Source organism: Aulonocara stuartgranti (genome assembly GCF_965226115.1).
Source record: "Aulonocara stuartgranti genome assembly, chromosome: 15".
Taxonomy (NCBI): Eukaryota; Metazoa; Chordata; class Actinopteri; order Cichliformes; family Cichlidae; genus Aulonocara; species Aulonocara stuartgranti.
The window spans coordinates 33,356,531-33,369,089 of NC_138951.1; the positions used below are offsets into that span (position 1 = coordinate 33,356,531).

The following is a 12,559-nucleotide window of genomic DNA, read 5'->3' on the forward strand; positions in this document are numbered from 1 at the left end:
TTGGCATGTGAACAATGGTCAGTTGGTACTAAAGCACCCAAAGTGTAGGTCAAGAAATATCTCCATGCTGTTACCCTGCCACCAGCAGGGTGCCATTGATAAGCTAGCATGGATCCATGCTTATATTTTGTCTATGCCAAAATCCATCAGTGCATTTCTTCAGGCTTTAAGGGAAAAGTGGGCTAATTGCTTGCTAAAAGACATGATGACCTAATGAGAGTTTGCTCAAATGAACCTGATCTGTTCTGGTGAAACCAGGATTGCACTGTCTGGCAGTAATTTCCTGTGTGCTTTCTTTTTAGAGGACACCCTGCAGTAAGTGTCACCACATCAATATGTTCCCTCCATCCAGTCCGCTTTACTGAGTGCTCAGGGTTCCAGGCTTGTGTGGAGGTTTACATTTCAACAGATTTATCTAAAGCATACCGCCATGAAAACCTAGGCAAACTGATCTGCTGAATTCTTTTCTGAATTGGATGTTGTCGTCCAGTTTTGAGAATTTCAAACTCCAAAACCATTTTTGTCTCTGTGAAATATCAAATCACATAAACAAGCCTCCTGTTATGTTAGAGTTATATGACATGGATCTCTCACAGTGATGAGTGTTAGGTATAATGCATCACCAGACCAGAGAAAACGCCATCCATGATGGACTGAAAATCACATTTTACACCTTGGTCACCAGATGCTAGTGTGGGTTGCGTCTTTCAGTTTATTACTCTTCATCATAGCGCCAGGTTGGAAAGCATGTAAAGCTGGTTTTTTGGTTCCATAAAGGTAGCGTGTTCACTGTCCACTCCACTCCAGGGGTGCCCGTCTGCCAGCAGTGAGCTCTATTGCCAGATAGAGGCATTGTCCAAAGTATGGGTCTTCACCAGATGCTTACGTCAACTTGGCAGTGGCTAAACCGCTCACTCCTACATGAGATTGATCCCTTTTAACAACCAAGTAAACTCTTTAAAGAGTGTGCTGTTGCTGGGTCTTGTCATCAATATTTACACACTGACAGTCCATGGATAGTGCACCCAATTCACATTGGGTGATTCCAGGTCATTTATCATTTAACCTCATTATTTAAACTTTGGCTATTTTTAATGCACAAAAGCATTAATGTATGTGCACTGTATGTAACAAAATATAAAGAAAAGACTAAAGGATACTTTTTTATTTTAATGCATTTTTTTAATGTGTTCTCTCCACAGCTTGTCCAGGAAGTGTGTAAAGACAGACATTGGGGTCAGAGAGGAAGTCCCTGGGAGTTCAACCTGCGTGACTTGTTCCGTTGGTGTCAACTTATGCAGGCTGACCAAGCACCTGGATTTTTTAACCCAGGCCAGCATGTGGCATTGGTGTATGCTGACAGAATGAGAACAGAGTCTGATAAAGCTCAGGTAAACTGTTTTACCAGCTTTTTCATAGCCTGCTAAGTATGTGAATGACGTACAGTTTAAGTGCTCTTTCCTTATCACATATGTAGTCAATTTAGAATCGCATATCTTCAGACGAGGAAGAAAACTCCATTGTCATAAGCCAAGTGTACTGAAACTGTAACTTTGGACTTTTCAATCTGTTAAATGTGGTGTTCTACAAGGGTTTGTGTTTAGGCCACTACAAGTTTGAATTTCCTCTTATTGAAATATCTCGATATCCTACGGACTAACAGTTTGACTTCCTATAAGGAGAGAAAAGAACATTAAATCGCAACGAATAGCACTATTGGAATACCTCCACTGTGATTTTATCAGAAGCTTAAAACCAAGTTGGCTGGCTTGGTGATATTCATGTCAGGAGGGGCTAGGACTGTTCTCCAATATGGCAGGACTTTCACTGCAAAAACCTCTTATCAGAAGCATGTTGGAAACTGTGCTGCTGGTGGCTGAACTGAATTGTGTTCAGTTATTAGGTACTGGGAGTCAGTTATACTTTAGTTCATGACCAGTGGCAATACTGAACCTCCTCCCGTGCCGTATAGGTGCTGTCTGTGTTCAGGAAGGTGTTTGGGGAGGACTTTGAGCCTTACTGCGGCCCCAGAGAGTTCCACATCACTCCATTCAACCTACAGGTTTGTTGATTTGTCAAAACAATAAAACTTGTTTTGTTTTATTTCATTTCAAATCATAGTTTGCAAATTACCCTCCAATCATTTGCTGTTGCAGGTGGGCTACTCTGTGCTGCATCGCAGTGGTGGAGCCAATGTGGCTCCAGACACACCGCTGTCCATCACACATCAGTGCTTAAGGCCTCTGGAGTCCCTGATGAAGTGTGTGGAGATGGGCTGGATGACCATACTGGTCGGCCCCACAGCAAGTGGAAAGACCAGCCTGGTGAGACTGCTCTCTCTACTGACTGGACATCGCCTCAGAATCATGGCCATGAACAGTGCCATGGACACCACAGAGCTACTGGGAGGCTTTGAGCAGGTGACACTGAGAACTCAGGTCTTTGTTTATAACCTGAAAATAGCAGACCACGTCATCCTGCGGTCTTTCCCTTTTTTCCTCATTGCAGGTGGATATCATGCGCCCGTGGCAGCAAGTTCTGGAGAGTGTAGATTACATAGTTGCCATGGTAATAAGGCGTGGATTGATGTCACTTGATGGTGGCATCCAGGACACAGAGTTCTTGCTGCAGACATGGGGCCTGTTCTGCCATTGGCTGAAGCAGGAAGGACTGCAAAGAACTGGAGGAACAATCAACTCTGAGGCACTGAACAAGCTGGAGGTTATCATCCTCCTGCTGCAGAAACTCAACACCAAGCTCAAAGTGTTCACTGGTAACAACCAATTATTGAGTACAGACAAAATATAAAGGGAACAGTTTCAAGTGTCTTGTTTTGTTTTGTTTTTTGGTTGTTGTTTTTTTGCTGGTCAAGTATGTAAAATATTATAACATTACATGTATTGTCCTCAGACATGTCTAAGCTTCAGATGGACTTTACGCTGCTGAAGGAGCGTCTGGCTCAGCTGGAGGACGGCTGGACAAACGGAGGTTTTGAGTGGTTGGATGGTATGCTCGTCCAGGCCCTTCAGTCTGGCGACTGGTTGCTTATGGACAACGTCAACTTCTGCAAGTGAGAAATGTTAGCTTATGTGTAACTGTGTTCTCCCTCATCTTAAACATGTTTTACTTGTGAAATGTGAAGCAAGAACTGTAGTTGTATAAAAGTCAGCCGTGACACGAACACTATAACCAACTGCACTGATTGTGCATTTATGTAATTAGTGCCTCAGTGCTGGATCGCCTCAATGCTCTGCTGGAGCCTGGTGGATCACTCGTCATCAACGAACGTGGTGTCATAGATGGGAGCACTCCCAAAATCACCCCACACCCTAACTTCAGGTAGTATAAAAAAGTACAACTATCACTGGTTTGTTGCATTCACTAATGTCAGTCTGCCCCAGGGCAGCAGTGGCTACAACTGTAGCTTGCCTCCACCAGTGAGTGAATGGGTGGATGACTGGGTGTGTAAAGCGCTTTGGGGTCCTTAGGGGGGACTAGTAAAAGCGCTATACAAATACAGGCCATTTACCATTCATCAACAGTTCTTAGATGTGTGTTTTGTGTTTTTGTTTGTTTGTTTTTCTTCCCAGGTTGTTCCTGACCATGGATCCTGTGCACGGGGAGCTCTCCAGAGCTATGAGGAACAGAGGGGTGGAGATTTACATTCCAGGGGAACACGAAGCTGTGTGCTGGGACACACTAGACCTAAAGATTTTGCTTCACACTGCTGGGGTGACCGGGGACTGTGTGTGTGATCTGCTGATTGAAATACATAAGGCCGTTAAATCTGCTATCTGGGGTAAGTGCTAACAGCATAAGAATAAATAAATAAGCCCTCGGTTTGTCTGTAGCAGTTATCAAAGCATTTGGCCTCTGCCTGTTAGACTCCCCAGCCTCATCAGTGGCTTCTCTTCTTCATGCTGCCACTCTGCTGAGCTGCCAGCTACAGAGAGGTGTGGATTTGCCTAGCGCCTTACAGCATGCCTGTGGGGAGGCCTACTCTTTCTGTCAGCACAATTCTGCCAACCAGAAGGTATTTTTTTGTTATGTTTTTTTTCAAGATATATCTCTTTATCGATCTCTCCATATTGTATAGGAATTAGAGATGGACCGATCCGATATTACGTATCGGTATCGGTCCGATACTGACCTAAATTACTGGATCGGATATCGGAGAAAAATAAAAAATGTAATCCGATCCATTAAATATCACGAAAGCACCTCACAAAACTTGCAACACGCCGTAACTCACCTCAGAACGTTAGCAGTCGGAGCAGTATGCATCACGTGATAGAGCGGCTGTGGCATGCGGGACCTGTCGGTGGTCTGGATAGCATGTGGAGCTTCGCTAGCAACCTGGCATTTCATCTCCGACAAAGTTATCCCCGAGAGAAGTAAAGCAAGTGTGTAAGTCCATCTCTGAATGTTTGTAAAGCATTCCCACGTTAAGCTTAACAAGCGACTGCCTCTCTCTCTCTCTCTCTCTCTCTCTCTCTCTCCTGCTGCTACTTCAATCATGAAACTGCTTAAATGATCAGCTGATCGGCTTTTCTGTTGCGAGTCCGTCTCTCTTGTTTGTTTTTGGCCCACTTTGCACCAGAAAGAGGAAACCAGCGGCTGAACAACAGCAGAACGTTTAAGCTTGATAAGCTGTTGTTAGAATTTATTTAATATTACTTTCTACTCGAGGATCTTTTTCTACGTAGCTGACGCTGGTAACTGTGCAGGGGCGGATCTAGCAAAGTTTAGCCAGGGGGGCCGATAGGGCATGAACAGGGAAAAGGGGGCACAAAGACATACTTTTCTTTCTTATTCTCATTTAAAATGTCGAGCTTTTAATAAATAATTATCCGAATCTTACACCCAAAGTTTTAATTTGATGTAAAATGAATAGAAGTCAATTACTGTATATAGTAACTATTAAGTCTAATATACCCTAGTAAGCTATAGTACTTTTTACTTTGGGAAGGTACCATCTGTGCAGTCTGCAATTTTGTTGAAGAAAGATGTTGAATCTATTTAATATTTCTTGAAAAATAATTGATTTCTGTGCATTTTTTTTCACACTGCATCAAATTAAGGTTGATTACGTCGATTAAGCATCATGAGGTGGAGCGTTAGGGGTGGTTCCTTATTTTTTATTTATTTATTTTTGTTGTTGCTGGGAGTTGGAACCCTATTAGTTAGGTTGCTTAATATTTACGCTAAGTACTCTTTAAAATACCAGAATAGGGAGGATGGTGTAGGTTTAAGTTTATTAGATTGATCAGTATTGCTGAACTATGAAATATTTTTTTTGTATACAGGTATAACAGAATAGCTTTAGTGTAGTTGTTGTTTTAAACTTGAGTATGAACTTGCAGACTTGCAAAATGCAGCAAGATATTTTAAAAAACAGTTTTGTTGATTAAAAAACACTATATCGGATTCATATCGGTATCGGCAGATATCCAAATTTATGATATCGGTATCGGTATCGGACATAAAAAAGTGGTATCGTGCCATCTCTAATAGGAATCCATATCTATCTACCTTTTCTATATCTAGATAGATAGATAGATAGATAGATAGATAGATAGAAGCTCTCCATGCAGGTGAAACAAACCATCCTTAAGCTGAGAAAAGAAAAATGCAAAATTGCTACAATATTAGGAGTGGCAAAATCTGCGGTTTGGTACATCCTGAGAAAGAAAGCACTGGTGAACTCCATGGGAGACAACAGTGGTGGATGATCGCAGAATCATTTCCATGGTGAAGAGAAACCCGTTCTCAACAGGCAACAACAACCAAGCAAATGAACAAATACTCTCCAGGAGGTAGACGTATCAATATCCAAGTCTACCCTAAAAGAAGACTGCATGAAAGTAAATACAGAGGGCTCACTGCAAGATACAAGCCACTTGATTGGTCACTAGATTGGACTTTTGCTTTTAAAAAAAAAAAAGCTGGCATAGTTCTGGAAAAACATTCATTGGACAGATGAAACCAAGATTAACCTCTACCAGAATGATGGAAAGAAAAAAGTATGGAGAAGGTAGAACAGCCTGTATCACATCATCTGTAAAACACGGCAGAGCCAGTGTGATGACTTGGGCATGCATGGCTGCCAGCAACACTGGGAGACTAGTGATTAGAACAAAAGTAGCCCGATGAATTCTGAGGTGTTCAGAGACATACTGTCTGTTCAGATCCAGCTAAATGCAGTCAAGGGTGGACACCACCACCCTTCAACAACCCTGATAGGCCACTGAAAATCAGGGGAAACTCTGGATAACCTGAAATATTTGAAATGGTCAGCCTTCATAAAGGATGAATAAACATGAGTACATTTTCTTCCTAGAAAGCCCAGCAGGTGATTGAGCAGCACTTGAGCATCCTGGACACAGAAGAATGGGGCTGTGGGTTGCTGTGTGCTGGAGTCTGGCCTGACAGCTTCCCCTCTGCCCTCCTCTCTACAGAGGATTCCTGCTTCTCTACTGTTATCAGAGATGGACAGGTCCTCTTATTTTGTCTGAACACACTCAGCCTCCAAGGCAAACGGTAAATCAATTAGTCACGCCAGCTAAATCATACATTTTCTCATTAAAGAAGTGATTACATAAGTTTTATTTCTGCAGGAGCCAGCCTCTGAGTCTGAGTGACCTACAGAGGGTATTGCAGAACAGCGGTGTCCATGAAGGCCTGGTGTTCTCTGAAGCAGTGGGGGGTTTGGAGGATGGAAATGCTCTGAGGCTGATCCCCACGGCAGTGAGACTGCTCACAGAGAGAGCCTCTCACGGAGACTGGATCATGCGCAGCAGCTGGCTGTCACACTTGGGAAAGAGCCACAAATATGCTCCTGGTTTGTTACAGTGCAAACAAACTACACTACACACAACAACCCAAACATTTAGACTACAGCAAAGGTGCTTTATTCTTCGAAACAAAGTTAATGTCAAAAAGTCAAATTAAATTGTTTTGCAAATCGATGGCAGGGCTATTCAGTGCTCCAGATCCCCTGATAATGTGATGGTTTACTCTTACAGATGCCGCGCTGGTCCAGGTGGAAGCAGGAAACAGGGCTTTAAAGGCTGTGTTTGGTAGCAAGCTTGCCGCTAAGGGCAAGTCACTAGCAGAATTACTCCAGCCCCACAGCACAGGTAAACAGTTTTCTTGTTCTTCGGTGAAAGAAAAGTGAAATCTATTCGCACACTAGAATATTGAAGTTTTAATAAAAGTTTTTTTGTTTGTTTGTTTTTTAATTTACTGCCTGTTTCTGCTACTAGATGACTTTAGGAAAACTTCAAGAAAACTGAATGTATCTATCAGTAAATGATAACATCTAAACAAATGTTGTGTTGCCAGATGAATACAGGATTTTGGTGGATATGCGGTGGAATAAGCAATACTTGGACATTTTGGCCAACAAGTGCAACTTTGAGGATGAAGAAAGATACACGGAGTTCCTAGAGGCACTAAACGCAGTTGCCAACAGGTGGGACTAATTGTTATCTAGCCTTTCCACTCTTGAAATAATAAGGAGCCATTCTCTTAATTCCGAGTCTTATATCAAGTTATGCAGATCTGCTGTGTTAACAAATGGACTGCTAATGAGCGGTTTGTGTGTTAGGATCGTTCTGATGATGGACAGAGAAGAGAGGTCTGTTGTATGCACTTGCGCTGTCAACCTGTCTGGTCCGAATTCTGTACTGCAAATAGCCACGGCCTTCAGTAAAGGTATGCACTTTGGTTTTTATATTAGAATATAATTTAGTGCTTCTAAAAGTTAACAAATACCCAAATCCTCCTCACAGGAACTGTGGATATTGGTCACCTGCCACACCCTGTGCTGATGCACCTGCAAACCTTCTTTGAGTTGTGGGGCTACTTCATCCTGCAGGCTGTTCAAACCGGACAACCTTACATCTCAGACCACATTATGTTTGAGGTTAGAACGCTATCTGACTCTTTAATCTACTCTTTTGTATTTCTTCTTTTATCTAAATACAACCTTAAAATTTGACAAGAATGGTCTCCAACTGCAACACTGTCATTGTGCGTTTAGATTCTGCAGCTGCTACAGTGGCTCGATCGATTCTGGGATGTGTGCAGCACACTGACGCCCGACTCTAAGGGCATCTCTGTGCTGTCTCTGCACTGGCAGTGGGTCCAGAAACACCTCATCCTCCGACTGCCACAGCTTCTCCTGGGAGACGCTGATGTCACGTTTGAGTAAATCCCTTTCTTGCAAATACTTGTATCATTTATACAAGTATTTTGTATTTGTATATGTATTTTTATTTAGTCTGAAGTACTTTCTTCTGAAATTGTTGTTCTAAAAATAGAGGTCACCAGGAGCTGCAGGCCACCTCAACAGCCATCCAGACTGTTCTGTCCGCCCCAGTGTCTGTAGCTACAGCTCTGAAGGGCATTCAGAAAACCCTGGGGAAAACTCTTCCTTTTAAGGTCTGGATATAATTCATCAGCTAGGTCTAATAATAAAGTAATATAAAAGCCAGTTTAAGTACCATCTGTCACTCACTCTTTTATGTTCTTATATTTATGAGATGAAACTATATCCATCTGTCTTTTCAGCTGGAGTCAGTAGTTAAGTGTGCATCTCAGCTCAGGCTCCTGAGTAAAGCCCTGGATGTGAGTGATCTAAAACTGGACAACAACATGATTCATTCGAAGCAAGAGCTGGTTCGACTTCAGGGTGCTGGACTCGGACTGGACATCAAAGAAAGTCTCCTGGAAGCCTGGGGCCTCATTCTCTTAGCAAACAACCAGTTGGACCCTCAAAAGTCAGGTGAGCTTGAGTTGCAGAAAAGCTTTTGCCATAAAATGTGATTGTTGGATATTTATGGGACTCAGAATAAGATTCTTATATACTTTCAATATATAAAAACAGTGACTGTGATTACATCACAGATATATCGTCAGAATCAGAATACAATCTGTACAGCCTCCATGTTTCTGGAGCTCCGTTGATGATGGCTTTGTTTCTGTGTGCTTAACTCACATGCTCGGCTTACTGAATTTACTTTGATCATCTGTGCTGAAACAGGAAAGTTCAGTTGCCATCTCGGAGTTGATCTTGAACTTTATTTTTAGAGTCAGATTTTGTTGAACATGTTTTCTGGAATCTAGAGAGTTGCTTCAAGATTCTCAACTAAATACAATATAAATCTTTTAGAAATACCATTTGGTATTAAAACATTCAGGAGCATGAATGTGAAACATTACATGATGGCATGCGTCCCATATGTCTTCCCATAAGGGGTGATGGAGAGGTTGGTGTCGAGTGTGGAGCAGCAGGAGTGTTGCATGACCTCCAGAGGGCTCTTGGAAGTCTGTTCCATGTCGGAGCATGACGAGTCCACAGACGGAGTCCCTTTGTCCGTAGAGGAGTTGCAGCAGCTCAGCCGCAGGGCCCAGCTCTGGCCCCTGATGGAGGAACTTGCCGTCCTAAATCAGCTACGACTTAGCACAGACTTGCTGCATCTAGCTCTTTCTCCTAGGTAAGGCTCATCTTTGTCGTGTAATCAAAAATAGAAAAGCACCTGTTCTGGATGTTGTTGATGGACTGTATACTGAACTCCTCATGTTGACCTGCAGTGACCAGGAGGCCGAGGACTGCATACGTCGCGACCTCTCCAGACATCTTCGTTACTGCCTCCAGTCCACCCCGATGAATGTCAGACAGCTGCAGCCACTGTGGTTCCTGCTCAGTAGTGACCGGGTCAGTAGTTATGAGTTTGACCACATATAAAATGTTGATATTCGGCTAAAAGAGTTTGTTACATCACAACTGTTCAACTTATATCTGGTTGAAACATTAAGAACCAATTGCTGAGAACAGTTTTACTCACATTTCTCACACGGGACATTTCATGTCCAGAAGTTAGCCTTTCAAACGAAAATCCCCATTTAAAGCTGAAATATGTGTTATCTTCCAGCCAGCTGAGGAGCTGCCGTTTGTTTGGTGTGAGCTCCTGTCGGAGGCTCTATCCTCCCTGTGGACCTGCAGCATAACCTCAAACCCAGAACACTGGCTTAAATGGGACCCTCTACATCCTGAGACCCAGGCGGATCCAAAGCAGCACCAAGGAACAGATAACCTGGTAACATCTATTAATATCTCCAAACTCGCTGTTCCACAAACACTGCTGGTTTTCAGCTTGTTTAATACATTTATGCAATATGGTTTCCAGGGTCCAGCTCTGCTGAGCAAAGCAGTGCGGTCCCATTGCGTACTGGAAGTGCTCAGCTGTAGTAAGACGGGTGGTTCATGGGAACCTTCAGGAGAGGCTTTTCTCTCCCTCTCCAATGTCAGACTTGGGGATTGGAAAGGGAGGATTCAGCAGCTGCAGGATCTTTCTGCTGTGCTCTGGGACAACATGAGCATCCGTGCGCTGGCTGATTTCAGGTATAATGGAACATTAAATGTCCTTAACCAGCAATTTTTATTTTGGGCTTTGCTGATGACAGTTGCATTATCTCTCCTCAGGGGTACTGACTTTAGGCTCCAAGGTGCAGTCCTGCGTCGGCAACTTCAAAGCATGGCTGACGTGCTGCCTCCCACCTTGCAGGAAGGCTACATGGAGAGCTGTGAGAGCCTGGTGGAAGACCCTGACCCTCTTATTGCTGCCCAGGAGATCCAGACGGTCTTTAGAGACTTCCTGCCTCCTAAACTACTCCCTGATGGCCTGGTGGAAGCCTGCCTTACCTGCTTGCAGCAATATGTCCAGAGCAAAGTCCAAGGCTCCAATTCACTGGCTCGCTCTGGAGTGTTCTGGGTCAACATGGGCTTGCTGCAGATCAAAGTGTGGACACCGCAGACCATCTTTGACCCAGCTGTAAAGAGAGCCTACAAACTGAACTATGCTCAGCAGGAGGTCTGTAGTACTCTCCTGACAAAGGTGTAAAGTGTTTGTAACTGAGTCAGTATAAATACACACAACCATTGGCTTCATGTGAATGTAACAGTAGTGTTCATTGTAAGTAATTTTCTTTAAAAAGGTAACCTTTTCTTTTCAGACTGCTTTAGAAGAAAACATGAGGTCTTCTGGTTTGAACAATAAACTCCAAGTTCACTATAAGATCATGTTCAAACATGTTATTTTCTGATGAGGTTTTTTTTTTAGAGGATGGAATGTGGTGGATGAAGAGTACTTTCTACAATAAAACACTCAAAAGTACTCTGTTTTTGTCTGTCGCAGTTGGCTCTGCTTCAGGAAGAATGGAAAGGGCGGAGCCTGTGGTCTCAGCTGATGACCGGAGCAGAACTGGAGGAGAGCAGCACAACTGATGGCTTCCAGCATCCTCGAATCAGGTAAGAGTTGGATGCTGATCTCTCAGCATGTCACGGTTGCATCAAAGTCACAGGGAAAATCAGAACTACTCCCATTCCTCTCTGAAGATTTTACTGTGGGAATGGAGTTGATATAATTGGTCATTGTGCATTAATTTGATTCTGTTTTTTTTTTTTTTTTTTTTTTGTTTTTTTTATTCTAGCGGCAGTGACGCATTTAGAAATACTAGTAATTCTGTGGGGTTCTCAAACTTTAAGTTGTAGTTAAGCAAATTTAAGGACTCTTGAGCCAAATGTTTACTGTGCGTTTGGATGAAATGACAACCAGCCGCTGTTAAGAAGATTAACTTTTAAAAGCAAACAAAGGCTGTCATTTTGAAAGAGTCATTAATACCACCATAAAAGGTCTTTGAGAAGCAATGCAATGAGCTCTAGGTTATACTGCCTGATGTTTGCTTTACTAGGTATCTATGGATCCGCATGCAGCAGGTGAAGGAGCAGATAGCTGAGCTTTCCAGGAAGCAGGCTTGTCGTCCTCATGAGCCTCAGTATGGTCAGTTGTACCAGGAGCTCCAGCACTACCTGTGCAGCATTGGTCAGACATCAGCCATACAGGACCTGCTGTCCCAGCTGCTCAATACGCTGGAGGGCTCCTCGGCTTCAAAATCCAAGTCAGCAGTCCAGGCCGTCCTGAAGGAGGAGGCTGTTTGGCAGAACTCCCAGCAGCGTTTCTGCCAGAGGTTGCTGGAGGACTATCCCCTTTATCCTGATGTTGTTGGGCCAGTGAGGACGGGTATCCTTCAGCTCCGGTACGGTATGAGGCTGGTAGCCTCCCAGGTGGCTGCCTTGCTAAATCCTGTACCTGGTTTGCCAAGGCTGGTGTCTTGCCTTCTGGCTTTCCCATTCCTGTCCCCGAGCCTGCCGTCGTACCTGGTCCGGGCAGACTTTCTGTGTTCCAGGGTTTGTATGGACACTCTGCGCAGCCTGGTGAAACTTCTGCCCCAGCAGGACACTGCATGTGTGATGCCTCAGTCCTGCACTCTGCTACTCAGTGCTCTGCTTTATGTCCAGTGTCACACCTTGTCAACGGGAGAGTTCAGCCACGAGGCACGCAGCATCTTCAGACACATCTGTCAGGTCAGGATTTTAAGACTTTTCACTGGGAGAGATGTCATCCTAATGACTTTAAATAAATCTAAATAGTTTTCTGTTCCAAACTGTTAAATCCTGCAAAATCTGCTCTTCCTTTGCTCCTTCTATTGTCAT

At 43.6% G+C, this 12,559-nt stretch overlaps 1 protein-coding gene across 2 annotated transcripts in view; it reads left to right on the plus strand.

The window, feature by feature from the left end:
• Positions 1-12,559, plus strand: part of mdn1 (midasin AAA ATPase 1) — a 62,748-nt gene that overhangs the window by 27,124 nt on the left and 23,065 nt on the right. For both annotated transcript variants that reach the window (XM_082505280.1, XM_082505279.1), the window contains exons 40-63: positions 1,203-1,391; positions 1,973-2,062; positions 2,157-2,420; positions 2,509-2,773; positions 2,911-3,070; positions 3,223-3,339; positions 3,591-3,799; positions 3,885-4,033; positions 6,341-6,540; positions 6,618-6,841; positions 7,026-7,139; positions 7,345-7,474; positions 7,610-7,716; positions 7,794-7,927; positions 8,045-8,211; positions 8,325-8,445; positions 8,575-8,788; positions 9,260-9,500; positions 9,598-9,721; positions 9,939-10,103; positions 10,194-10,408; positions 10,490-10,877; positions 11,202-11,314; positions 11,758-12,430. In XM_082505280.1, the coding sequence (XP_082361406.1) occupies positions 1,203-1,391; positions 1,973-2,062; positions 2,157-2,420; positions 2,509-2,773; positions 2,911-3,070; positions 3,223-3,339; positions 3,591-3,799; positions 3,885-4,033; positions 6,341-6,540; positions 6,618-6,841; positions 7,026-7,139; positions 7,345-7,474; positions 7,610-7,716; positions 7,794-7,927; positions 8,045-8,211; positions 8,325-8,445; positions 8,575-8,788; positions 9,260-9,500; positions 9,598-9,721; positions 9,939-10,103; positions 10,194-10,408; positions 10,490-10,877; positions 11,202-11,314; positions 11,758-12,430 (4,773 nt within the window). The remainder of the gene's footprint in view (positions 1-1,202; positions 1,392-1,972; positions 2,063-2,156; positions 2,421-2,508; positions 2,774-2,910; positions 3,071-3,222; positions 3,340-3,590; positions 3,800-3,884; positions 4,034-6,340; positions 6,541-6,617; positions 6,842-7,025; positions 7,140-7,344; positions 7,475-7,609; positions 7,717-7,793; positions 7,928-8,044; positions 8,212-8,324; positions 8,446-8,574; positions 8,789-9,259; positions 9,501-9,597; positions 9,722-9,938; positions 10,104-10,193; positions 10,409-10,489; positions 10,878-11,201; positions 11,315-11,757; positions 12,431-12,559) is intronic.